Genomic DNA, 27,949 nt, shown 5'->3' on the forward strand with positions numbered 1-27,949 from the left:
TGGTGAGTCTGCCAACAACACGATATCATCTGTGCAAAGAAAGAAAGACTCCCATTTCTATAGCGCCTTTCACAACCTCAGGATGTCCCAGAGTGCTTTACAGCCTGTGAAATACTTTTGAAGTGTAGTCACTGTTGTAATGTAGGAAACGCGGCAGCCAATTTGCTCAGAGAAGGGTCCCAGTAACAGCAATGTGATAATGACCAGATAACCTGTTTTAGTGATGTTGGTTGAGGGATAAATATTGGCCAGGAGCAGATCATTCAGAGATGTCCAGAGCAGACACTCCAAGGCTGTATGAGTTTCTGAACATGTCAAGACACCAGACTAACCAAAAAACAAGATTGCCCAGTTGGTAAAGGCAATGCTCAGTGTCTGATAAGCCATACTAAGCATAAATGTCCTAGGTTCGGTTCCCATTCTGTACTTATTCACCTGCTAACAGCTGGAGCAGCAGTATCTTCAGATGAAAGCGTTTTGTTTTCTTTTCAGTTTTCTCTGCTCTTCTCACGAAGGTGCTGGCTAATGCTCGATGTAGTTCCCCGGGTACTGCCAGCCCTCCTGTATCTTGCCCACATGATCATGCGTGAGTCCAGACAGTGAGTGCCCTCATCCAACGTCCACACACACACGCACAGAGTGTATCGTGGGTCATTGGACAGCAACGAGGTGGAAGAAGTGCGACCAATTCCCTCCTCCCTCAGCCCAAAGTGGTGCGTTTGTCCAGTAAGCCATCGGGGGAGCCACACACTTCCTCTTTAATCAATAGGTCTGTAACTGTTACATGAAATATCCAATCAGACATGCTCAATTTTCTTTGGTTTCTCAAGCGCCTGTGGTACCTTCCATGTGTTTTCTCACTATGGGCCTGTGTGTGAGACAGTAGAAAGGGTGAAGTGGCTGTCTTGAAAGTGTAGGTTTCATTTACTCTGCGAACGTGTGTTTGTGTACAAGTATAGAAACAAACTGTGGGAGGTGCATCTCTGACCTTCACTCAGGAGACGTCTTTATCACTAACTATAGTCAACCCATACTGCTGCTCTAACAAGATCGTTGTGTAAAATCCTGGGCAGCACAATGGGGTCTTTGAAATAAGCATGATCTGTGCATCAAGGTAATGAGAGCTGTCATCCTGAATGTGTTTGTGTGTGTGTTTGTGTGTGTGTGTTTGTGTGTGTGTGTTTGTGTGTGTGTGTGTGTGTGTGTGTGTGTGTGTACGCGCGCCGCGAGCAGAGCCGTTAAAATCTTTATTTTGTACTTTTTCCCTCCGCAGAGAGCTACATCAGTACCATCAAAGAAAGCCGAGTACTTCGATTCAACAGAACCCGTCCAGAACAGAGTATATAAGTCGCTGAAAGTCTGGTCTATGTTAGCCGATCTGGAGGAAAGTCTTGGCACTTTCAAGGTGACTAAAGAATAAGTTTGGCCTCAGACTCTTGTCGGTTTTCTGTTTTACATATAAATGTGTACATGGTAAAAAATAATTGTTTAAATTTGACTTAATTGTACAATTTATTATTTTTGTTTTAAACTGTGGCATTGGTGCAAATAAAGTGGAGTCCTGCTTGCCTGCATTAGCTCAGGGGGGGGCAGAGCTCACAGCTAGCCTATTAAAAATTAAATTTAACTCCAGTTTGTTATTGTCAGACCCTTTGGGTCTTATCTCCACCTCATCCCCTGCAGGCATACCAAGCATCATTCTCCACCCTGATGATCGATTGTTTCTGCAGTGGTCTCTGTACGTTGTCTGTAGCTGGGATCGGAAAGAGCCTATGTTACTGTTAATTTGCCTCCTCCTTATAGAGAGCACATGTCCTTGGGTCAGCCGCTTGTAACTAGCTTTGCCTATGTTACACACGGCTTTAGCACTGACTAATTCATGACCAAATTTGGAGTTGGTATAAATTTGCTTAATCTGTTTACATCCCCGTTAAACTATAAGATTGCTGCACTCCTGCTGTCAAGGCAACCCTGTAATATAAGGCAGGGCCACTCTACTGTTTAGAGGTAGTGACAGCAAGTGAGTGATGTGTATCATAGGGGAGACTTTAGGTTCATAGAATCATAGAAAGGTTACAGCACGGAAGGAGGCCATTCGGCCCATCGAGTCCGCGCCGGCTCTATGCAAGAGCAATCCAGCTAGTCCCACTCCCCCACCCTGTCCCTGTAGCCCTGCAAATTTTTTCCTTTCAAGTACTTACCAGTTCCCTTTTGAAGGCCATGATTGAATCTGCCTCCACCACCCCTTCAGGCAGTGCATTCCAGATCCTAACCACTCGCTGCATAAAAAGGTTTTTCCTCATGTCACCTTCGGTTCTTTTGTCAATCACCTTAAATCTATGTCCTCTGGTTCTTGACCCTTCCACCAATGGGAACAGTTTCTCTCTATCTACCCTGTCTAGACCTTTCATGATTTTGGATACGTCTATCAAATCTCCTCGCAACCGTCTCTGTTCCAAGGAGAACAACCTCAGCTTCTCCAGTCTATCCGCGTAACTAAAGTCCCTCATCCCTGGAATCATTCTAGTAAATCTCTTCTGCACCCTCCCTAAGACCTTCACATCTTTCCTAAAGTGCGGTGCCCAGAACTGGACACAGTACTCTAGTTGTGGCCGAACCAGTGTTTTATAAAGGTTCATCATGACTTCCATACTTTTGTACTCTGTGCCTCTAGTTATAAAGCCCAGGATCCCATATGCTTTTTTAACCGCTTTCTCAACCTGCCCTGCTACCTTCAATGATTTGTGCACATAAACTCACAGATCTCTCTGTTCCTGTACCCCTTTTAGAGTTGTGCCCTCTAATTTATATTGCCTCTCCTCATTCTTCCTACTGAAATGTATTACTTCGCATTTTTCTGCATTAAATTTCACCTGCCATGTGTCTGCCCGTGCCACCAGCCTGACTATATCTTCTTGAAATCTATTACTATCCTCCTCACTGTTTACTACCATTCCAAGTTTTGTGTCATCTGCAAATTTTGAAATTGTGCCCTGTACATCCAAGTCCAAGTCATTAATATATATCATTCAATTAATAATAATTGAAAAATGGAAAATGAATGCAGAAAACCTCGTAAACCAAAAGAAAGACATGTGAAATTAAAATGAATAGAAGCCGGGTAGATTTCCCTGCAAAGTGGTATGTGGGATATGAAAAAAATCTCAGCGATCTCTCTTGTTTTTGCTGTGTGTAGATTTAAGGAAATGGACTTTTTTTATTATTATTCTTTTGTTAACCTAGACGTATATTTTAAAATTTATTTTCAAACTAGTCCACAAAGGCGGTGTACGACAGAATTATAGATCTCCGAATTGCCACGCCTCAAATCATCATCAATTATGCAATGTTCCTGGAGGAGCACAACTACTTTGAAGAAAGTTTCAAGGTGCGTCACTGCTTTTATATCTGTTTGCCACGCATGGGAGTTTCATTCTCAAACTGGGTTAAGCCTGTAGAAGATTGTGCCTTTGAAGGCTCAAACGCTGCAGGTTTGCAACTTAAATTAGAAGAAGCAGGTTGACGTGACTGTCTTGGTGCTTTTATCTGGGGCTCCCTGTGAGAGGCACTGAGATCCGTGATCTTCGAGCGTTGCTCTCCCCCTTTTTACTGCTCCTTTGTGCCACTCGTCCTCGTTTGGAGGGCCGTTCGAAAGGGATTGCCTCCGTGCCTCTAACCTCCACTCTTGAAACCCGTGAGACGTGGAGTTCTGGGCATTGTCAGAAGCTCTGGGGCTTGGCTGCGATGCTCCTGCATGGCGGTTAGTTTGGCAACGCTCATTGTCTAAAGTCTTTACAAGACAATGGCTCACAGGACTGTTGGCATCGTGGGACCGTACTCCAGTTCAAGTCGGTACTTTCAGGGAAGGAGGGGAGAGAAATTGGAACGGAAAAAATATCGCAGCACATTTATTGCTGAATTCACAGTGTTAGGTCATATTACCAAGTGTTAAACCTGCTGGTTGGATTTAGTGCCTCTGTTAAAACACATCACCTCACCGATGGCTCATAGCTTGGAGTCTAAGGGCTGTGTGCTGCTTAGACAGGACTACCATCATCATGCTGTATCTGGGGCACTGTACCTGCAGGCTTCTGAATAAAAGCTGCTCAGCCTATGAACCAAATTGGGGCATAGGAGAGTGTAAACATCCCAAGTCCACATTCATTACAGATTTACCCAGGATTTCAGACTGTTTATGTAGTTTGTGTAAGACAAAGAATTAATAATCAGGCACCCAAATTGCATCTTAAATGTCAATACACATGATCCGGAACATGACAAAAATAAATTAACTCAGTATGTCTCCTATATTAAATGTCGCCTTTCTTTCCCTCGTGCAGATTTTTATTGCCGTATCCTAGCAACAATTTTCAACCAAAAGCAATAATGGTTTAATGATGCTTAGTTTGTCATTACTTTTTGTTTCGTGCTTGATATATCCTCTAAAATTGTACTACTTGCTCCTTGGTGTGTCGTGCTTTTGATGAGCAAAACAAAAAGTGAGAGCTGCCCATTTAAACATGTTCTGTTAGCTCTCCCCCCTGCTGGTTCAGTGCACAAATGTACTGCCTGGTGTTGAATTGAACCATACAGACCGGCAAGGACACAGCTTCAATCCCTGCATCAAACTGTAGGAACATAGGAACAGGAGTAGGCCATTCAGCCCCTCGTGCCTGCTCCGCCATTTGATAAGATCATGGCTGATCTGTGATCTAACTCCATATACCTGCCTTTGGCCCATATCCCTTAATACCTTTGCTGCCAAAAAGCTATCTATCTCAGATTTAAATTTAGCAATTGAGCTAGTATCAATTGCCATTTGCGGAAGAGAGTTCCAAACTTCTACCACCCTTTCTGTGTAGAAATGTTTTCTAATCTCACTCCTGAAAGGTCTGGCTCTGATTTTTAGACTGTGCCCCCTACTCCTAGAATCCCCAACCAGTGGAAATAGTTTCTCTCTATCCACCCTATCCGTTCCCCTTAATATCTTATAAACTTCGATCAGATCACCCCTTAACCTTCGAAACTCTAGAGAATACAACCCCAATTTGTGTAATCTCTCCTCGTAACTTAACCCTTGAAGTCCAGGTATCATTCTAGTAAACTGTGCAAGCTGACCTGAGCTGGTGAGGTGATATGGGGTGCTACAGTCGGCTTCAATGCCTCTGCTACAACCGTGCAGCACTCCCTCGGTACTGCACTGGAGTGTCAGCCTGGATTATGTGCTCAAGCCTCTGGAGTGCAGCTTCTGATTAAGAGGCGAGAGTGCTACCCACTGAGCCAAGGTTGATAGGAACTTCAGTCTACTCTTATTTCAAAGTTGCCTAACTTAAATTATCTGATATTTCAATTTTTTTTATTATTAATTTCCCACTTTGTTGTGTTATAGCTTAGTTCAAATTATTGTTTGATTCAATTTTTTTTTAGCAAAAATATTATGTTGAATTATCAGTGCATGTGGAATGCTAGGATAAGAATGTTATAGAGTCTTCTCGAGTTTTCAAGCATTAGTTTTGTACCCGTCACATTAGCTCTCATTAAAACACAATGATATTGCTTGTCATCACCCAGTCTGATTAGGGTGAGGTGCAGACTGAGAGTTACCAGATTCTGGTGAGATAGTCTGGGCCCACCTCTTACACCTACTAGTGACCAGCCCTTTTGGGAAGGGAATGTACATGTTGGGAGAGGGAAGAAACACAATGGGTGGTGGGGTTAAAACATTACCAGCTTAAATCCAAACCTCAAATTAGATTGAAATTTTGTATAATTTTTTTAAAATTTAAAACTTGCCCCTGAATGGTTCCTTGTATATTGCTCTTACAAAGAGCTGGCACGAGCTTGAAGGACCAAATGGCCTCCTTCTATGCTGTAACCATTCTGTGATTCTATGAATATGGTTTTCTCTTTATTTTTTTTGTTGTGAATGCTGTAAAGAACATTAATGCTGAGGAGTGGAACACTTTCAGGATCAGGCACACAGTGACAGGATCAGGCGCACAGTGACAGGATCAGGCGCACAGTGACAGGATCAGGCGCACAGTGACAGGATCAGGCGCACAGTGACAGGATCAGGCGCACAGTGACAGGATCAGGCGCACAGTGACAGGATCAGGCGCACAGTGACAGGATCAGGCGCACAGTGACAGGATCAGGCGCACAGTGACAGGATCAGGCGCACAGTGACAGGATCAGGCGCACAGTGACAGGATCAGGCGCACAGTGACAGGATCAGGCGCACAGTGACAGGATCAGGCGCACAGTGACAGGATCAGGCGCACAGTGACAGGATCAGGCGCACAGTGACAGGATCAGGCGCACAGTGACAGGATCAGGCGCACAGTGACAGGATCAGGCGCACAGTGACAGGATCAGGCGCACAGTGACAGGATCAGGCGCACAGTGACAGGATCAGGCGCACAGTGACAGGATCAGGCGCACAGTGACAGGATCAGCATCAAACACCTCTCTGGTCACATGCAGCAGCAGTGTCCAATCTGGGCCACACGCAGCCCCTAAGACCTGTCAAGTTAGCCCATGAAGCCCTGACAGCTCAGTGCTTTTTGTGCTTGTGTTTCTTATCTGTTGGTTTGCTCTGTTTCAATTTTGCAGGTCTGGAATTTTGGAAAGGGCAGCTTTTAGCACCGTTGCCTCATTGGTGGATAACTCCTAAATCAGTACACCAAGATCTGTTAGCATCGGCAACTTAACGTATCTACAGATTAATAGATACATAGGCTTTATATGTAGCCCCTGAAGCTCTGTGGGTCATATCTGTGACCCATGGAAAAAAATCTCTTCTTAATCCCAGCTAGGATAATGATGGGGGTGCTACAGCTGGCTTTAAGGCTGGGGGAGGGGGGTAAAATAACCCAGGGACCCCTCTCCTGATCCCTATTCAATGACATGTTGAACCACACGAGTGTGGACATCAGATTGGGCTCAGCTGTGATGCCCCCTTTACCCCTACCCCCTCTCCCACCCCCCCCCCCCCCATCCTCTCGCAACCCCACGAATAGCCTGCCAACAAACTGTCTAGGCTCAAATATGAAAGACAGCCTCTCGGGCAAGATACTGAAGAATGATTACCTATCCTGGAACTATACCCAGCGAGGATTCAACACCTTTGTGAGAAAGAAAATGGAGGTGCATAAATAAATGGAAAAAATATATAATGGATGCCTTGTAGCAAAGTTAATCCTAGTCAGTAACTGCTCGTCACTCAGGTTCCCTGTTACTGCTTGCCTTGATTGGCGGAGCAATGAAATGGGACAACTGAATAACAACAGCAGCAACTTGCATTTGTTTAGGGCCTTTAACGTAGTAAAACGTTCCAAGGCTTCACGGGAGCGTTATCAAACAAAATTTGACACCGAGCCACATAAGGACAGGTGACCAAAAGCTTGGTCAAAGAAGTAGGTTTTAGGGAGGAGAGAGAGGTAGAGAGGTTTAAGTAGGGAATTCCAGAGCTTAGGGCCTAGACAGCTGATGGCATGGCCACCAATGGTGGAGCGATTAAAATCGGGGGGGGTGGGGTGCAAGAGTAAGAATCGGAGGAGCGCAGAGATCTCGGAGGGCGGGAGGAGGTTACAGAGATAGCTGGAGTTCTGCAAGCAGTTGCCTTCATCCAAATGGCCATCGATGCATCTGATGACCATCAGTGCTGCATGTAATCTCTGGGTAGCTGTTCCCATCGTGGGCCATGCAGATTGCTCCAGTCGCTTGTATTTATGAACATTTATTTCTAAACACTGGGCTGCTGGACCAGCAAAGCTACCTGTTTTGGGTTTTTTTTTTGTTTTGTTTCCATTTGTCAAGATACAAAGAAGCAACTTATTTGCTTATCTTACTTCCTGGTCCCCATCTGCCACTCAGTTTTGCTTGGAGTGATGCAAAAGGATTATGATAATATGCAAAAGACAGGAGTGTGTACTGTGGGACAGTACAGTGTTGTTTCATGTTACTGACTAATGATTACTGGCAAAACAAAAACAAAAGCACCAAAGATTTGCTATCTGCGCTCACTGACACAGCACAGGAGGAGGCCATTTGACCAGTCTTGTCTGTGCTGGCTCTTTGAAAGAGCTATCCAATTAGTCCCGCTCCCCTGCCCCTTCCCCATAGCCCTGAAAATTTTTCCCCTTCAAGTATTTAGCCAGTTCCCTTTTGGAATTTATTATTGAATCTGCTTCCACCGCCCTTTCAGGCAGTGCATTCCAGATCATAAGAACTCACTGCGTACACTTCCATTTCATGAATCATGTTGCAAATCTTATTAATATTGGTTGTGTTCCTTCTTGAAGTTATCTCTAGAAAATGTCCCTTTTTAAAAATTTGTTTTAAGATCAAAGTTACGAAGATCAGAAATTTCAGACTGAGTTTCTAATCTCCGCTATGTTGGCACTCACTCACTGTAGAAGGAAATACCCGAGAGGTCAGCTCTGGAGTTTTCAAACGCCCGCTATAGCTGCTTGACTAGTTGCTCTGTACCGGACAGTAACCATTGCAGAAATGGAGAATAAAACATATCTGGTTGTGCAAGGCAAATAATCTAATCTGGGACTCAGGCGGCACAGACCAAAATGCGAAGCTTAAGCAATATCTGACCGTCGTGACCCCCTGAGGTTAGATTACATGACATTACGGGGTGCCTGCTGGTGCCACGTCAAGTCATGTCTTGGCATTTGATATTTTATAATCTATTTGTGGCCTCTTTTTCATTGGAGGTTCATTTCTGTTTTTGGTTAGTGTTGGTGTTGGTACCAGCTACCTTTGTACTCAATTATCTATCATGTACGTGGCAGTAACAGAAGTCAAATGATGTGCAATTTATTCACTGTGTGTAACCAGGCAGAACTCTTAAAGCCCATTTGCACTCCAGTTAAACGATTTGCCATTAATCCTGTGAGCCTGAACCCCCTCTGGTTGTTTGAAAGTGGGGTTGGTTCTATTTTCTGATTCACAGCACGACATCCATTATTTGATAAAATCACAGTGTCTTGAAGAACAACATTCTAATTCTCGTTCAGACACGGTTGAGGATAGAATCCTACAGCATAGAAGGAGGCCATTCAGCCCATCGTGCCTGTGCAGGGTAATCCAACCCGATTTGAGAATGCCCTAATATGCGCCAGCCAATCATTTCTTCAGGTTGTTATAAATTATAGAGTTTCCTCACTTAAACGTGAGCCCAGGAGCAGTATTTTATATTCGCCACAAGACTAGAAAATACAAGTATAAAAACAGAAAATGCTGGAAATACTCAGCAAGTCTGGCAGCATCTGTGGAGAAAGAAACAGAGATAATGTTTCAGGTCGATGACCCTTCATCAGAGTTCATTTTTCTTCTCTATGCTGCCCCAAACTTTCGTGGCCAATTTGCTGACTATGAGCGCACATTGCCAGTGTGTTCCCAGGTCTCAGTCCATGCTGTGCGCAACCAGAACCAAGGCTGGAGGATGTGCAGACAGCCTCTGGCTTGACGTTACATTGCAGCTTTGTGCGTTTATTTTCTTCCATCCTGTTCAAGAGTTGCCTTAGCATTGGCATCTTCCACAGGCCTAACCCAAGATTAAGAAGCCATCGTACGAAGAGTCACTCTGGATTACAATACAGTGCTATGCCCGGCACGTTGCCCTCCATCAAGCTGCTTCAGGCAAAACGTCTACAATAAACATTTGCCAATGACCTAGAGTGGCACCCTAGTGCGCAGCCTGCAGCCCACTTGTGTGAATGGATGACCACACAGCAACTTGATAATTTCACAGCACTCTGTTCCATGTGATCAGTTCCTCTACCAAGGTTGCCTCGAAATGATTTCAGTAACGCATGCCGCTGTTTTGTTTACTCTTCTCCAATTTTCACCTTCCTGACCTGAAGTTCACCTCCGCTGGGGTACGAGCGCCAGCAGCCACCCCATACCTCGTCCAAGCGACCCTCCTGTTTTCTGTATAACAGAGAAAGCTTGAGGGATGACCTGATAGAGGCCTTTAAGATTATGAAAGGGTTCGATAGGATAGAGGTACAAAGGATGTTTCCACTTGTGGGGGAGACCAAAACTGGGGCCATAAATATAAGCTAGTCAGCAATAAATCCAGTAGGGAATTCAGGAGAAACTTCTTTACCCAGAGAGTGGTTAGAATATGGAACTCACTACCACAAGGAGTAGATGAGGCGAATAGCATAGATGCATTTAAGAGGGGAAGCTAGACAAACACATGAGGGAGAAAGGAATAGAAAGATATGCTGATAGGGTTAGATGAAGAGAGGTGGGATGAGGCTCGTGTGGAGCATAAACACCGGCATGGACCAGTTGGGCCGAATGGCCTGTTTTTGTGCTGTACGTTCTATGTAATTCAGTGTTTCAGCCTGGATGGTGAGTTTTGGCAGGCTTTGACTGCGGCAGATGTCGCAGTGGGCCTGATCCTGCTGTTGTATGGACGGACGCTTTCTGGCAGGAATCACTGGATAACCCAGCCCCTTATGGTAACTGGATAGCGACCAGATGTAGGAAGACTGGTTGACTTTTCTTCCCACACAGCCCGGAGTGATACCAGTTGTGTTGTGCCCATTTGCCAATCCAACTAAGATCACTTATCTCCGTACAGAGCAAGGATTAGGCCAGGCACCTTCCTAGTCTGTATGGCTCAGTAGCACACCGTTCATCCACTGAGCCAACAGATTGGAAGGGTCTCTTCCTCCTACATAACTAATTGGGCTTTGTTGTTGCAGGCTTTCGAGCGAGGGATTGCCCTGTTCAAATGGCCCAACGTGTACGATATTTGGAATACCTATCTAACCAAATTCATCGATCGGTACGGTGGGAAGAAACTGGAAAGGGCGCGAGACCTGTTCGAACAAGCTCTTGATGGATGTCCACCAAAGTTTGCCAAAAGTCAGTCCTCACAAACTTGACCTTTTAATTCTGTTGTTCTAGGTTACAATAGCCCTTCCAGGTGAAATAGAACGCCCATGTACAGTGAACGATATACCCTGCAAAAATTGTTTCCAGTGGGAAATGCAATTTATTTTTCCCCCTCCTGTCTGGAGGCACTGACTAATGCTGGGGTACAGTTCCAGAGTGCGGCCAGGCCCAAGTAGTAGTAGATAAACAGTAGAAGCTTGTGCTAATTTTCCTTTGAATTTTACGCTAATCAAATTGAGGGATGTTCATGCTGCGAAATTGGAACGCTTTCTTATTTCAGGGGCCCCCGGTCCGTATTGAGCACTCCTAAAAGTTGGTAAAGCCCCTCTGCCTTGCCCCAAACATCGTGCAGGAGTCCATCCTGTGACTCCTCTGAGTGAGGTTGCTCATTCCTGTTCATTTAGGAGCAGTTTGTGTCGTGGCCCTGTGAAAGCTAGGAGCTGGATTGGGGCTGATCGAACTCACTTTATGAAGGAGCTTTACAGGCAGCAGACGGAGGGGACTTTCTTCCATCGGTCTGGCTTGGATTTTAACCCAGAGGTGAAAGGCCAGTATGTAACCCAGTTACCGCTCAGCTGTATCCTGTAGACCAGTGGGTTTTAAAGAATATGGCCGGTGTTTTCGATTTATAGTTATCGCCAATGGGAGAATTAGTCATTTCACAGTCAGTCATTAAATGCCCCACACGATATTAATATTTGTTTGTGTTATACAATATATGCTAATAGCAATGGTTCGAAATGGCTTCTAAATCAGTATCTTGAGATCATGATTTGACTTGATTGTATGAACATTAGATCATTAAAAAGGGATACTGTAGTTTTGTTCCAAAATGACTGATGTATATTAAAATGCCATTAGGATTGATTAATACTTTATTTGCCATAGGTCTTTAAGTATTGCTACACTTTGTGACAAATTCTTTGAATGTGACTTTTTATGGACATTGATCAAAACTGCTTGGGGCACTTTCCTTTTTCATTACTGTAAACGGTTTTGCTTGTATTAACAAGTGGATTGGTTGTAAGGTTTAGATTTGCTACACATTATACACCATTACCAAGTTCATACAGTAAGCTCAGACCCCGATGGTAATACTGTCTCTACACACCCAGAGGTGATTTAGGATTTCTGGAATGAATTGTAGATTCCATGAAAGCTGCTGAAATATGTTTATGATCTGCAATGTACATTTCGTGAACCTTGAGCTGTGGTAGGTAGTCACCTTCCCCATTGTGCCTTCTACTTGGAACTGGTCCAGTAGTATATAGTATACATGATCAAACTTGTAAACTGATAGGGTGACCCCTCTCTCAACTCTAGTTTCCAGCCTCTCCCTTTGTCCCCATCTCGTGTCTCCATTTTATCGAGGTGTAGCATGGTCGTTACTTTTCTGAATTTCCCTTCTCATTCTCCTAACTTGCAAATACAGCTAGATTTCTCACTAATAAGAGCCATCCATTTTGTGCATTGCTATTGAAGAAGCTCTATTTCAGCTTAAATTCTCTCTCTTCCCTCCCCCCTCATCCTTTTTTTCTCCTCTCAGTTTCTCATGTCTAATTGCATATCTGTAGCATCTGTGTCCTTTCACTCCTCCAACATCTGTCGTCTGTGTCCCTTCAGTCCTCCAACATCTGTCGTCTGTGTCCCTTCAGTCCTCCAACAGTCTGAAACTCTGTTCATCCCCACCTGTAACAACCTACTACTTCCCACTGTTTCATTTCCGTTCATGATTTGATGTACACGTCCATTCGTGACATTGCAGATCTTTAGATCAATCCGGTAGTTGAAGTTCCGATTGTGACTACGTGACTGTCCAGTGACCAAGTGTACTTTTAGTTCCCTGCAGACTAAATTAGTACAAGTACACTTACTGCCCCTTACCTGTAGTTGGGTGCTGCATAATCCAGGTCTGATTCCTATTTAATCAGCCATCACTTGCTATTCGAAGGTTGCCGAAGCATGCATTAGTGAGAAATTTGTACCTTGCTCATTGGTATCCCAGTACGATTTTCTCTCAATTTTTCCAAGCTCCCGGAATCCATAATGGAGCCTTAAGGAAGGTTGGAGGGGGAGCGTTTTCTCTCACCTTTTGGCTGCTTGTTCCAACCCTCAAACTGGACCCTATTGTTACTAGTTCCCCCCCCCCCACTCCTGACCATTATAGGTTGAATTTTGGAGGAAGTGGGGGGTGCCTTCCATAGGAGGGCTGCACTATAAAATGGGTCAAGTGAATGAGGTATTGTGTATATAACACTGCATGTGCTAAGAGGAAGAGATCTAAATGATGCTGTACTGATTTAAGTTTTTATACGTTTTATGTCCGTGGTAAACATATTCTTGTCAACCAAAATCGCTGGAAATATATATCAGGTTAGATAGTGTCTGAAAGACAATAACAGGTTAACAGAATCATTAGAAAATCTTTTCCTAGAAATTGCAGCACTGAAGGAGCCTATCCGGGCCTGTGCAGCATTGCGACCCACTCCAAACTTTTACCTGTCATTTCTCTTCTTAAGTGCTGACTGACTCATTGCATATGTCTGACTTCTTCATTAATTGCAGATTCGCAGCATTTATTTTTATATATCTACTATACAAGTGAAAAAAATGTGTGTGTTATATATGTTTGTTTACATTGGAGTAAAAGGCTGCCACTATTGATCAGTCATCATTGTTCAGCTGTAATCTTATTCCTTACAGCTGTCTACCTGCTGTACGCCAAGCTGGAGGAGGAGTATGGCTTAGCCCGACATGCCATGGCTGTGTATGAACGAGCAACCAAGGCGGTGGAGTCTTTAGAGCAGTACGAGATGTACAACATCTACATTAAAAGAGCAGCAGAAATCTATGGAGTTACCCACACGCGGGGTATCTACGAGAAGGCGATTGAGGTACAGTAAGCGTCTGATCACTTCTCATCCCATTCTATTTCAAATGGATTTTTCAGTCAGCCTGGGATCCTACAAAAAGCCAATGCCCGGGGCCAAAAGTTCGCCCTATGCAGGGCTGACTGGATCTTCTTTGTTGTAATTCAAGTGAAGTCTGGAAGGTGTGAGCATCGCTTAGCTTGAAGCAGAGCTGACATTCAAATATCGCAGCGATGGAGGAGCAGATCAGAGGTGTCATGGTCTTTCAGCTGATGAGTGCACTGATGAGAGAGAGCTGTGGATAGCTGTTGTAACTATAGTAACTGAATTGTATTGAAAGGATTGCACACTGGAAAAATGCATTAGAAACTACATTGGACCCGTGTTTCTTTTTAGATGGTAAAATGCTGAAAGAATGAAGTTTTATTATGGTCACTAACTGAATTAGCATAGTTCGAACAGAGAAATGATCCAGTGGGCCCTCACACCAGAGCACTCCTGGCAGCTGAAGGACCCTGGCAGCCCAGATCCTCTCCTCCATCAGTGTGGTATTTGATTGGCAGCTCTGCTTAAACCTAATCGTTAGTTGCAACCCCTCACCAATCAAAAAATGCTGCATCATTAAGTGTTTTTTAGCAGTGCCACACAAGGGACGGTGCACAGCAGCTCTGCGATGAGCATTCTCGAATGTGATGGGATGGGGGGTTGTGCGGCATTAACTATTTGTGAAGTAGCAGAGTGTTTGAGAGAGATTTAGGGGGTCGGAGAGGAGTTTTCCGGAGTGTTTTTTTTCCCTTATTGGCTCTGGGGTTTTTTTCTAGTGTTTTGCCTGTCCCAGGAGATCACATGGCTGGGAGGGGAGGAAGTCTTTTTAGTCAGGATCATGGTGTGGGGCAGGCTTGATGGACCAGCTGGCCTTTTCCTGCCCGTTGATTTTGTATGTACGTATGTTTTCCACTGTGGTGTCTGAGCGATGAAATGATGATTTTGAAATTGGGATAGTAAATGTATTTGTAAAATATGTATATTTTTTCTTTCCAGGTGTTGCCAGATGAGCATGCCCGAGATATGTGCCTGCGATTCTCTGATATGGAATGCAAACTGGGTGAAATTGACCGAGCTCGGTCCATTTACTCTTACTGCTCCCAGCTGTGTGATCCAAGGGTAGGTCTCCGTAGCTGGCATTTTACTTTCACTCTTTAAGGGCAGTTGTGAGATTTTTTTTAATTCCCATTGTTGGAGTAGTATTTGATCAGTGACTTATTGTGATAGGGAGAGGGGGGGGTGTCACAGAACTAGATTCCCCCCCCCGCCCCATCCTCCCAATTTTCTCCTCTTGTCTCTTCTCTTCCCTAAAGGCATCCACTCCTCCTGGGAAATGTTCCACAGGTGCCGTTCTGGTACCTCAACTGAGTAGCCTGTCTTCATGTGTGAGCCTAGCAGTGAGTGTCAACAGGCTACTTGACCTCGGATGACACATGGCAGGAAGTCCAGCCCTTGCCTGATGCACACTATCCAGCAGAGATCTTTTGAATAGCAATCGGAAGCAGGAACCTCGAAATGATTTTTTTCCAACTTGGGTATTTATTCAACCCCAGTTTCTGCCGCAGCTGACTGAGTACAGAACGTGCCTTGAACTTAAGACCTTCCTAGTCTGTGTGGCTCAATAGGGGGAGGTGCCTTTAAGCGACCAGGGCAGCTGCAGAATTAGACTTTGGAGTGAGATTTCTGTCTTAAAAAGTTGTGCGGGTGGGGTTTGATTTTCTATAGTTCTGTGTGCACTGGTTTCTCTTTACAGTTTTTAAAAAAGGAATGATTCAGTACACCGGACAGTTTTTAGTTTTCAGCGCGATTTGATCTTATCCGCCCCCTATCCTGTGGAAATACTAGAGATGATATATTTTTTTAATTAACAAATAACGATCCGCTTGCTTTCAGATAACGCCATCGTTCTGGCAGACCTGGAAGGAATTTGAGATCCGGCATGGTAACGAGGACACCATTCGCGAGATGTTGCGGATTAAGCGTAGCGTGCAGGCCACGTACAACACGCAGGTCAATTTCATGTCCTCGCAGATGTTGAAAGCCTCCACTAACGCCACGGGCACAGGTAAGCTGTTTACCAGCCGGCTATGTGGCTAAAGTAGACAAGTGACTGAAATACTGATAAAGTGGTGATTGTCAGTCGTGGGTTCACAAGATAATTACAGGCGGACCAAGCCCATTGGCCCATTTTTAGTTCATCCATCCAGAACAGACCTAAAGTACCTCCATTGTATTATACAATTGGTTCTTTAATGATGGCGGTGTTTTCAGTTCTACCACTACTCAATCAAGGAGTCCATTCCATGTGTTAATCACTTCTTGCATGATGAATTTCCTGATGTCAACTGAGTAGCCTATTAATTTATTTTGAGTGTGTTCCTAATGAGTCACAGCTTCAAAAATAAAACAACATGGTCCTAACACTTTTGGTAAAACTCTGGCCAGACATGCTGCACAGGTTCCTCTTTGCCCAACACTTTAACTAGTTTGAAGCTACGACCCTTGTCCTACTCTCGCAAGTAATTTTCTGGATTTACCGTTGCATACCATTTACAATCTTGTTTCCCTCTCAGACGCCTCCTTCAAAGATGAAAAGTCCCAAGTTTCTTCAACCTTTCCTCCTAACTCAGAGCTAAGCTTTGTGACTCTTCTCTGCACTGCCTTCACGGCTTGAATGTTTCCCTTGCGTCTCGGTGACCAGAATTGGACACATTAGGATGGTGGTCTGAATCCACAGGGGGAAACGTTAATATTGGGATAAATAATTTTCCCTTCTCATCTTTCATTTTGAAATTTTGTTTCTTAATTCCTCACCTCTGAGTTTGTACTTGTACCTTTTCCTCTCCTCACTTCCGATCTTTACCGTGAGTTTTGGGGCCAAACGTGATCTTGTCCAAATATACAAGCTTCCAGAATTACTGGACAGCAGGAACCATGGCTGATTTTTCCCTTGCCTAATCCAAGGATGCTGAAGACCAAGTATAGCACCCCTGTTAATGCTGCAACTGGAATCAACTGACTCAACAGAGATTGGGGATCAAACTCGGGATGTTCCTGCTCTGTTTAACTTGAATGCTCACTAACAAGCTGGACCTTCAGGGGAGCCACTGTGCTGGGTTGTAAACATGTTGAAGGGCTGCCCCATAGAGACCAGAAGTCACACTGTCCTATTATTGTAACTCATTCTTTCTCAAAACGTCAATACTGTGAAACTCCCCTCTTCACCTCCCTCAGTCTTCCCTTCCCCCTACAATCTACGGGCTGTGAAAATCCTGGCGTCACTCTAACCACTGCTTCTCCAGTTACTTCACCTCTTGTTTAACCTTGGAGGTGCCTCCTGCACTACAAGCCTTGGCCCTTCACCTAGATTGCACAATAAACACAATCTATCCAGTCCAGCTCTTTCCCTGCAGACTCAGTGTAGCAGTGTTGGGCAAAGAGGAACCTGTGCAGCATGTCTGGCCAGAGTTTTACCAAAAGTGTTAGGACCATGTTGTTTTATTTTTGAAGCTGTGACTCATTAGGAACACACTCAAAATAAATTAATAGGTCTCAGTATACTCAGTAAACTGAAATTGCATAAAACTCTCTGGCTATGCTCCCTGCCCTGTGCCCTGAGTTGCTGGAATAAAATAAGATTCTTGCTTGTGATTTTTAGTAAGAGCTGGTATTACTTTTGTATAAGTAAAGCGATGTTTTTTTTAAAAAAAAAATTTAAAGGAGCAATAACCCACGAGTTGGCCCTTAAAGGGGAATTTACAGTCTTAAGTAATTTGCCCAATCTGAAAACTCACTGAAGTGTGTTACATGTGGGGGGGGATTTAAAAACCCTAAATCATTTAACAGACTAGAATGGAGTATTCAGTAAACTCGGCTTTTTCCCCTCCCATTTATTGTGCAGTGTCTGATCTTGCACCTGGACAAAGTGGAATGGATGACATGAAATTACTGGAGCAGAAAGCGCAACAGCTGGCAGAAGAAGTCGAAAGGGAAAGGCCTAAACCCAAAGACAAGATTCTGTTTGTCAGGTATGTAGTGACTCAGGCAGAATTGAATGTGAATCAAGTCGCTTTTTTCATGTTGATGTGTTTTCCCCTCCTTATTCTCTTAGGCTGTGTATCCTGAAAGCTGTGTCTGCTCGGACAGGCAGCCATGGACATCTCCTTGACCTCTGCCAGCACCCTCAGTGGCCTGGTAGAGGATCCTGGAATTTGACCCAAAATGGAACCTTTTTGCCCTCCTCCCACCTTCTTTCCTTTCTCCCCGAACCTCTGTGATTCTTCAGAAACAATTAAGCTCTGGGCTCGACTCAGTTCTTCTTTCCAGGTGCCAGTGGCAATGTACAGGTTGAATATAATGGAACATAATACAAACGGGCTGAATTGAAAGGCTGAAGTTTACATTGGTGACCTTTATAGAGGAAATTATGAGAAGTTTTCTGGGACTGGAAACAGAGGCCATAATAGAGTTGACCCTAAGTACAAAACATTAGGTCCACAACACTTATTTTCATTGGACTTATTCTTGAATGAATTTAATAGACTGTAACCTTGTTTCTTTTGCTGCAGAAAATCTATTCTGGTTCTTTAGAGTCAATGTTCTGAAAGTTTTAAGAGCTTTGTGTTATCCTACTGTCCTGACACACTCTCAATTGCAGGAGTGACACATCTCGCAGTGAGCTCGCTGAGCTTACAAAGCAGGCTAACCCGGATGAGATTGATATCGATGAGGATGAAGACGATGATGACGGTGATGATGAACCTGATGGTATGTGGGATTCACAAGCATTAATGATGAGAGAGTGTGGGCGGAGTAAAGAAGCACTTCCACTTTTGAAGCATCTTTGTTAAAACTTCTAACAAACCTCCTACATCCTTCCAACTCCCTCGTCACCTTCAAAAGCTACCTTGAAACCTATCTCTTGACCTTACCTTCGGTCACCTTCCCTAATTCTTGTCCTTGTTGCTGCTCGTGCCTGCTTCCCCCCACTCCATTCTGAAGTGCTTTGAGCACATTAAGAGCACTCTACGAGTTTGCGTTGCTGCAATAAATTTCTGGTTTTCCTCTTGTTTCTCTGCAAAGAATGGCGCTCGTGGATTTTAAATTAGCTAGTTATACATAGTTGTATTAGTGTATGTAATAATGCATAGATACTATTTAAATAGGACTCTCCACACATATCCTTCACAAAAAAAAAAATTAAATGCACTGTGTGGTATACTGCAGGAAGCTGTTGGTTTCTAGTCTGCTGCATTAGCTGATTTCAGTGAGGCTGTAATATAGCCACTTTAGTTGGCCTCAGCGCCCCTGGGATTGGAGAGAGTCACCTGCTTTTAATTGGTATCCAGTAATTCCAGCTGGAAACAACCATGTGGACATCGAGTGAAGACAGGCTGTGAAGCCATTCTGTGTTGAATGACTTGGCGATACTCCCTGTCCAGTTTTACACATGGAAGAAAAATAGCTGGTTTAGTGAGCTATTAGAATGTTGCCAGTGTCTGTAGAACTATGTCCCACCATGAGCGATACGTCGGGTAAGAGGAGAACAGCGGAAAATTAAACATTAAAGAGATGGGCATAAAAAAGATTGCAAGATTTATTTGGTTTCTTTTGGAGTGGGGAATATTTTTGTTTAAACTTGAGTTACTCATCCCAACCAGGGAACTGGCTCAAAGGAGTTATTGAGCCTGATAGTGCGAGGGAGTTCAGTTAACAAACTGTTGCAGTGACATTATTGATGTAGCCCCCTTAATGGCTTTCAGACTTTTCCATGTGAAGCCATCATCTGACGCAGTCGCAGGGACCCCCTGCAAATATAGTTCCTTTCTCGAGGACTCTCTACGAACATTGGCACATTCTCCCAGAAACTCCCCCCGCCCCGTCCCGACTTTTGAGAGACAGTGTCAGCTGCCCAAATTCAAATGTTGCCAGAACAGCAGAAAACAATTATTAGTGTGCAAAATCAGAAAAATAATGTCCTGTTAAGTCAACAAATACAGAAATCCGGTGACAGAATGATGGGAAAATTTACTTCCATTTATATAGCATCTTACCATGCCTCTGAGAAAAGTTTCAAAATGCTCCGCATATAATGAATTGCTTTGAGATGCCATGACTTGTGCAGACCAGTTGTAGTGAAGAGGAGAGCCTGGCTGTGCCAGGAGACGGGTGAAAAGCCCCCCTCCAATTTTCCCTCCCACCCTGTTGGGGTGCTGCTCTGCCACCGTTCCCATCCGCGGCAGCAGGGCTGAGATAAGGAACTTAGCCAAATACAGAAGGGTGGGTTTTTGCCCCATTCCAAGCTTCAATTCTTTTTTTAAAAAAGTGACATTGATGTTCAGACTCCTCAGTTTAGAAGTAAAACAGGTTCAGTTTGGTCGGAAAAATATAAAATTATTTAAAATAATAAGTCAAACTGATAGAAAATATGAAAGTATGGGGAGGGGGACAATAGGACAAGAAGAATTAGTATGGTTTTAATTTCTTTATTTTCAAGTAAACCTGAATGTTGGTTGCTTTTTTTTTAAAGCTTGGGGTTAATATCACAGTAATGAAGGAACTCCAGACATTTGTGTAGCTTTATTTCTGTGATGTTAGTTTCTGTGTCATAATGTGTGAGCTGAAAACTTACAGAACAGCCCAGCCGAGAGAGTACAGTGATTTCCCTCCACTTGCCGGTGTTTAAAGAGATAAGAGCTTATAGTGTTGGAAGTTTCAGTGAAAATTATTTAAACTAACATTTCCAAAATAATTTTAACCAATCTTTTATTAAGTTACCTAACTTTTTGGTTATCTATTTTCAGAGGTGCCACTTGAACAGAAAACTGTCCCCTCGGCAGTGTTTGGGGGCCTGAAGGATGACTGAACTGTCACTCCATGCAGAGTCGTTGCTCGTGATGTTTAAAGTACCTCTTAATTGGCAAAAAGTTGGACTGATACAAAGATTTATTGCTTCCCCATTCACAACCTGTTTTGTGTTCAGGTTCCTCACCCTGTACCAGCCAGTGACATTGTCTTCACTGTTGAACTGTATTTATATAAATGTCTGTCTAGAGCCAGTTTCTTTAAGGATTTAAAGCTCATTCCTATTACATTAATAAAGCTGAATTCTACTAAATACATAACAGCCAAAGTCGGGTTTCTTTTAGTTGGGGAGGGTGGTTCCAGTTGCTTTGCTTTGTGCGGGAGTCAGTTGAGACCAATTTTTTTGACTTTCCACTTCTCCATCCATCTTTCTATACTCTACACCAGTGTTTTCCATTCTCTCCTAAAATATTGATTCACTCCCACGGCTTCACCATCCTAATACTCCCCGTGGATAGTCGGTGACCCATGGATGAGCAGTGCTGTCACTGCAGAAAGCATCTGATCCATCAAAATGTACAGGTGTGATAACAGAAATCCCGAATTCCTGAGAGCCCCCGATGGTCCCCAGTGCTGTACACAGATGAACCAGACAGTAAATCTGATAGCTTATGCAACAGAGATTTGGGCTAACATTAGAAGTACTGTTACCCTCAAATGCATTTAGCTCATCTACGAAGTAGCTGGGAATGGAATCGGCTTGGGGAGAGTTTAATGTACCGATAGTGCTGTCAGGTTGACTAGATGCAGGGTAAAATTCATGCCAGAAGAGTTTATTGAGTTATTAGGGTTCAATTTATCTATAACTCTTAGAATACTCAATATGTTTGGCATGTCTATAATTGCAAACTTTATAAAGGGAGCATGCATTAAAGCTCAGAAGAGACAAGGTAAATAGTTAAGATTAAACCTACTTTACACAGGGTGGTGAAAGTGAAGAACAGACAGTCCGGGAAGGGAGATGGTGTTGGCAAATTCAAGCGGGAACTGGATAAATACCTGGCAGAGGTGGAAATTGAGGGGTCGTGTGTGTAATATCTTGAGTATTGGGACTAATTGATCGAAGTGGTCTCGTCTGCTACTGTACATCCCTATGTTGGACCAGTGCCCTCGTGTAGAAATTGTCATTGTGAAAGGCTATGCCATCCATGGCCAGTTGTAAACAATTTTACAACACCAAGTTATAGTCCAACAAATTTATTTTAAATTCCACAAGCTTTCGGAGGCTTCCTCCTTCCTCAGGTGAACGGTATGGAAAATCCATGGCCAGGGCAGTAGTGTTACACTACTATACCTTGATGTGGTCCATGGCATTCATAGAGGCACGTTATACAAGAACTGTGCCTTGATCACACATTGTAGCTTTCTTATAGAGGCTAAGTGGCCATTTTTCATGTTTAATCCTAGGGCTTAGAATGTCACAGTATAGAAATAAGCCACAGGATAGAAATAAGCCACACAGCCCATCGACAACAGCAGCAACATGTATTTATACAGCGCCTTTAACGTAGTAAAATGTCCCAAGGCGCTTCATAGAAGCGCAATCAGACAAGATTTGACACCGAGCCACATAAAGACAAGTGACCAAAAGCTTGGTCAAAGAGGTAGGTTGCACAGAGCGACTTAAAGGAGGAGAGGCAGAGAAGTTTCGGGAGGGAATTCCAGAACTTCAGACCTAGGCAGCGGAAAACACGGCTGCCAATAGCAGAGCGATGAAAATCGGGGATGCGTAAGAGGCCAGATTTGAAGGAGCGCAGAGATCTCGGAGGATTGTAGGGCCGGAGAAGGACACAGAGATATGGAGGGGTGAGTCTAGGGCAATCGTGCAGCCAGCAGCAACCCTAAAATAAACTAATTTGCTAAGCCCAACAACAGGGAAGACGCTCTTTTTTTAAAGGGGTGTCTTCCTAACTGCTTCTGGTTTCGAAACTCCAATGCAGGCACTGATTCAGAATTGGCGTGTGTGTCCTCATCGTGATGCCATGATTTGAGTACGTGGTCTGTTAAAAGTTTCGGAATTCACGATATCACTGCCGATGCCTCAGTGCGGTTTTCGCATGTCTGCACACTGACCAAACAGTGATAACCAGTTGTGCATATGCAGGATGCTGAGATAACCTGCAGAGACCGGCTGTACTGTTTAAGCATAAATGTGGGAGAGCAATGCACTTGGGTTGTTCTCCTCTGGGGGCCATGAGAAGTAAAAGCAGCCACTGGCTTCTCGCATCCAGCCCCTTGACAGTTCAGCCATCAGATTTTGGGGTCTGTACACGGAGTCGGTGGGTACAGTGGGATTTGCACACACAATTTGGTTGGCCAATTAATGGAGCTACCTTAGCTGACCTGTTGGATTCTGTAAACTTCTCGTACTGGCTGCCCGGTCTTGTGTTGGACTCAGCATTTATATGGGAGGTTGGGCTACTCACCATGATCTTGTATTAATTGGCTGTCCAATGTATGCGTGGCACATAGATTTCCTTCCCCTTGTATTATCTTATTGTACTTTGAAGGATTGCTATGCATTAATATTTTACTCCAGCCACTTAACCATGGTCACATCCTTAAAGGTATTCACTTAAAACAAATCTTTCCATCTCAATGCAACTCCAGGCTGCATGCACATACTCTATAGGAACAGGAGTAGGCCCCTCAGGCCTGTTCCGCCATTCAATTAGACCATGGCTGATCTGTATCTTAACTCCATTTACCCGCCTTGGGAGTGGAAATCTGGAACGCTCTCCTGCAAACAGCTGGGGGTCAATTGAAAAATTCAAAATTGAGATAGATTTTTTTTTGTTGAGTAAGGGAATTAAGGGATAGGGAGCAAAGGCAGATAAATGGAGTTAAGATACAGATCAGCCATGATCTAATTGAATGGCAGAAATGGAGTTAAGATACAGATCAGCCATGATCTAATTGAATGGCGGAACAGGCTCGAGGGGCTGAATGGCCTCCTCCTGTTCCTATGTCTGTGATTTAGTGGCGAGCAGGAGTGATTAAATGACAAAAGGGATGATGGTGCAAGGCAAAAGGGGGTGGTAATGGGACAAGTAAAGAAACAGCAGATGGGTCTAGGAGGTTTAAATGGTTACAGCAGAATAGCTGAGGAGGAGGAAAGCATGGAACATCTGGCAATTTATATATCATTTGCATCCAAATGTTAACTTTGCATCATTATGAAGTACTGTTGAATTATTTAAATGAGCTATTCTGGGAGCCTTTCTTCACTCAATTTTGTCAGGGATGCAAAGCTGCATAAATCTAATTTAGGAACCGTAGCAGTTAAGTGAAAAAATCGATCCCTCACCCAGTGAATTTTGTTCTCATCGAAGTGAGAGATGATAGTAGTGGGGAATGGAACACTGTCCTATTTAGTGCACCCAGCATCGTACACTCTGCAGTCAGGTATAGCGTGAGTTAGATTCAGAGTCGAAACATCCCCAAGGTTTGCCTCAGCTGAGATTCCCCCGACAGTCTGGCATTTTGCCATTTCCTACACTAGTCGTCTTCAAACAACCCGTTCAGGCGGATGTTAAAAGTTCCCACGGCACTAGTGGAAGGTGAGAGTGTTCACCTGGTGCCCTGGCCAACATGCCTCCCTTAACCAACATCATTATAAATGGATCAACCGGTTATTCATCCTGCTGTTTGTGGAACCCTGTTGTATGCAACAGCAGCTACTTGAATTTATAATAGCATCCTTAACATCATAAAACACCTCAAGGAGCATTGCCAAACAAAAATTGTCACCAAGCTACTTAAGATGTTAGGACATGTGACCAAAAGCTTGGTCAAAAAGGTAGCTTTTAAGGAGAGTCTTAAAAGGAGGAGAGGCGGAGAGATTTAGAGAGGGAATTCCAGAGTTTAGGGCCTCTGCAGCTGAAGGCATGGCCGCCAAGGGTGAAGCGATTAAAATCGGGGATGTGCAAGAGGCCAGAATTGGAGGAACGCAGCAATCTTGGAGGGTTGTAGGGCTGGAGGAGGTTGCAGGGGTAGGGAGGGGCGAGGCCAGAGGGATTTGAAAACAAGGATGAGAATTTTAAAATCAAGGCATTGGCGGACTGGGAGCCAATGTAGGTCAGTGAGCACGAGTGATCTACGTGCAGTACTTTGAGATGCTGCAGCAGTGTCTCAGGAGCACTACATAAACGCAAGTCTCTTTCCTTTACTACTCCCACTCACGTCAGGAATTGTTTACATAGTGGGGAGGGGGGGGAATGTTTGTAATTTTTAAACTTTATTCTTAATCAGAGTTTCAGGACAATTACTCTTCAGGCAATTGCAGTGAGTTACTAACAAAGTCTACAGGCAGGATAGGTTTGTGGAAGCAGTGATAGTCACGTGTGAGAGTAGGATGCAATGCAACCTATTTTCTCGTCCCAGGGGAGTGGTAACTAAATGCTTCACTGTTTCTACTGTTTTAGATTTTCTGCAGGGAGAATTTTGAGTGCTGTGCAGGGTTGGCTGTCAGTTACTCGGGAACTGAGGTTAAAAATGTAGCTCCCGTCACGATCTCGTGCCACACTGAGAACTTTTCATCGGCTCACTATATAGGTGAGAAAATGAACTTAACAAAGATGGGTGGAAGTTATGTTACAGTTATATAAACCTCTGGTTAGACCCCATTTACAGTACTGTGTTCAGTTCTAGGCACCGCACCTCAGGAAGGATATACTGGCCTTGGAGGGGATACAGCACAGATTCACCTGAATGATACTTGGAGGCTTAAAGGGTTAAATTATGAGGGCAGGTTGCATAGCCGAGGCTTGTATTCCCTTGAGTATAGAAGATCAAGGGGTGATCTAATTGATATAGTTAAGATGATTAAAGGAGTTGATGGGATAGATAGAAACCCTTTCCTCTGGTGGGGGAGTCTAGAACAAGGGGGCATAACCTTAAAATTAGAGCTAGGCCGTTCAGGGGTGATGTCAGGAAACATTTCTTCACACAAAGGGTAGTGGGAATCTGGAACTCTCTTCCCCCCCCAAAAAGCTGATGAGACTGGGGGTCAACTGAAAATTTAAAAACTGAGATTGATAGATTTTTATTAGGCAAGGGTATTAAGGGTAACGGAACCAAGGCGGGTAAATGGAGTTAAGATACAGATCAGCCATGATCTAATTAAATGGCGGAACAGGCTCGAGGGGCTGAATGGCCTCCTCCTGCTCCTATGTTCATTCCTTTGAAATATCTCTGCACCAGTTGGCTAGAGGTCAGTATTTCAGTATTTACACAAACCGCCAATGAATGCTTTAATAGTTTGCACATTTATGAATTACAACTGGGACTTACATACTCTGATGCTGTAAATTGCCTTTTTTTAAACCTCTGGAAAATTATATTGAAGGGCTAAAAACATTTAATGAATTGGACAAAATGGATTCAAATTCTAGTGTTGAGAACAATTGAATTAAAATGGATGTTGGAAAAGGTGAAATTCATCCTATTGATAATTTTTAGCAAAAACAGTTGGCAAAACACAGGAGGAATTTCACCATTAATATCTTTAAAAATATGAATATTTTATATGATTTGAGCAGCGTATTAGGCCCGTCTGTGCTTGACACTAAAATAAATAAACGCATTGTAGATGGAATAAAGGATAGATAAATAAAACAGACAGGGAAAGAGTGATGTTAGTTACAAATAGTTAAACACAAAAAGGCAGTTTAACCCTTCCAGCTCCTCCTTTTGCTTTGGGTCCAAGAAACAAGCAATTTTCATCTCTCTTCTTTAGCACCAAACCTCCACATTCCCCCTCCTCTCTCAGGTGTACTTTAAGATCCAGACTCAGGTCAAGTCTATAATTTGCCGATGGCACAAAAAAAAAATTTTGCCCGGGTCAGTAATTTGTAAACTCATTCTGTTCTGATGTCCTCTCCAGCTGGCGTATTAGGGTGTGAAACAGAGTGTGAGCAAGGGGCAAATGGCACAAGACTATATATCACACTAACTAGACTTGGAGAAAGAGTGTTTCCGAGTCACTGATAGCCCAAAGCAAACAACCCGTCAAATATATCAGTACTGCTTTGGAACTAGCGTTCCTTAGGCCACTGGACTTTGACACAGGACAGTACCAGAAATGAGCTATACAGAAGGCTACATTGGTACACAGCCAATCCCATAGTTGGCAACACACCAATAAAGCTCTAGAATTTGCTACTTTTTTTGAAGGGAAATGTATATCACTCTTCAAAGGATAAAGTACAGGGATTTTTGATGTGAAAAATCACAACACTGCAACAGCTACAGTTAGCGGAACCAAGATACAGATCAACCATGATCTAATTAAATGGCGGAACAGGCTCAAGGAGCTAAATGGCCTACCTCCTGTTCCTAAAGCCAATGGGAAGTTGTACTTGAAGCCAGAAACACTATGAAATGCTAACTTTATTGGGACAGCTCCAAGTTGCCAGACAAATGGGTCCTAACATTACTGTATCATTTTGGGAAGGTACAATGGATGAGGAGAGGCCGCAAACATCGACAAAATGTTACATATCACAAACAAAAATTGTTTTCAATTTTTATTCTTTAAATATTAGGAAATTTGAAGAAAACCACGTGGTGACATCACTGCTACATTGCAAATGAAAAAAAGTATGGTGGTTTCCATGGCACTTAACCAGAGAAAAGGAGATTTACACAATGTACAGCACAGAAACAGGCCATTCGGCCCAACTGGTCTATACTGGTGTTTGTGCTCCACACGAGCCTCCTCACACCCATTAGACTTCATCTCACCCTATCAGCATATCCTTCTATTCCTTTCTACCTCATGTGTTTATCTAGTTCCCCCTTAAATACCTCTATGCTATTCGCCTCAACAACTACTTGTGGTCGCGAGTTCCACATTCTAACCACTCTCTGGCAAGAATGATTTGTTTGATTAACTTTCTCCCCCCTCCCCCAAAAAAACTCCCACGCCTGTACCTCACCCACATGCCCCCTTCTTCACGCGAAAGCCTAGGCAGAGTAGCAGCCCAGTATCGGCCCATGGGGTAAGAAAGACAGCTGGACTTGGTCCTCACCCAACATCTGCACCCATGTCCCTTCTAGCTGTGGTCATTGGCTAACAATCAAGAGCCGAAACATCTGGATGGTTTTCTCCTCCCTGGCCCAGGAGTACAGATCCAATTATAGTCCCACACCAGGCACTATATTTAGCCAGTGTGGTCTTAGAGGTTTTAGAACAAAATGTGCTGTGGTAGATCTCAATTCATAATTTGGTTGCAGATGGGAGATTG

The 27,949-nt window shown here is 43.7% G+C and overlaps 1 protein-coding gene across 1 annotated transcript in view; it reads left to right on the forward strand.

The window, feature by feature from the left end:
* The window catches only part of xab2 (XPA binding protein 2), a 38,145-nt gene extending 17,183 nt beyond the window's left edge, over positions 1-20,962 (forward strand). Inside the window, exons 11-19 of the mRNA XM_067973083.1 lie at positions 1,274-1,405; positions 3,275-3,388; positions 10,731-10,893; positions 13,627-13,817; positions 14,835-14,957; positions 15,732-15,903; positions 17,740-17,866; positions 18,496-18,605; positions 20,642-20,962. Of these exons, the coding sequence (XP_067829184.1) occupies positions 1,274-1,405; positions 3,275-3,388; positions 10,731-10,893; positions 13,627-13,817; positions 14,835-14,957; positions 15,732-15,903; positions 17,740-17,866; positions 18,496-18,605; positions 20,642-20,703 (1,194 nt within the window). The 3' untranslated portion in view covers positions 20,704-20,962. The remainder of the gene's footprint in view (positions 1-1,273; positions 1,406-3,274; positions 3,389-10,730; positions 10,894-13,626; positions 13,818-14,834; positions 14,958-15,731; positions 15,904-17,739; positions 17,867-18,495; positions 18,606-20,641) is intronic.
* Positions 20,963-27,949: the final 6,987 nt, after the last annotated feature.

This window comes from Heptranchias perlo, chromosome 37 (genome assembly GCF_035084215.1).
Source record: "Heptranchias perlo isolate sHepPer1 chromosome 37, sHepPer1.hap1, whole genome shotgun sequence".
Taxonomy (NCBI): domain Eukaryota; kingdom Metazoa; phylum Chordata; class Chondrichthyes; order Hexanchiformes; family Hexanchidae; genus Heptranchias; species Heptranchias perlo.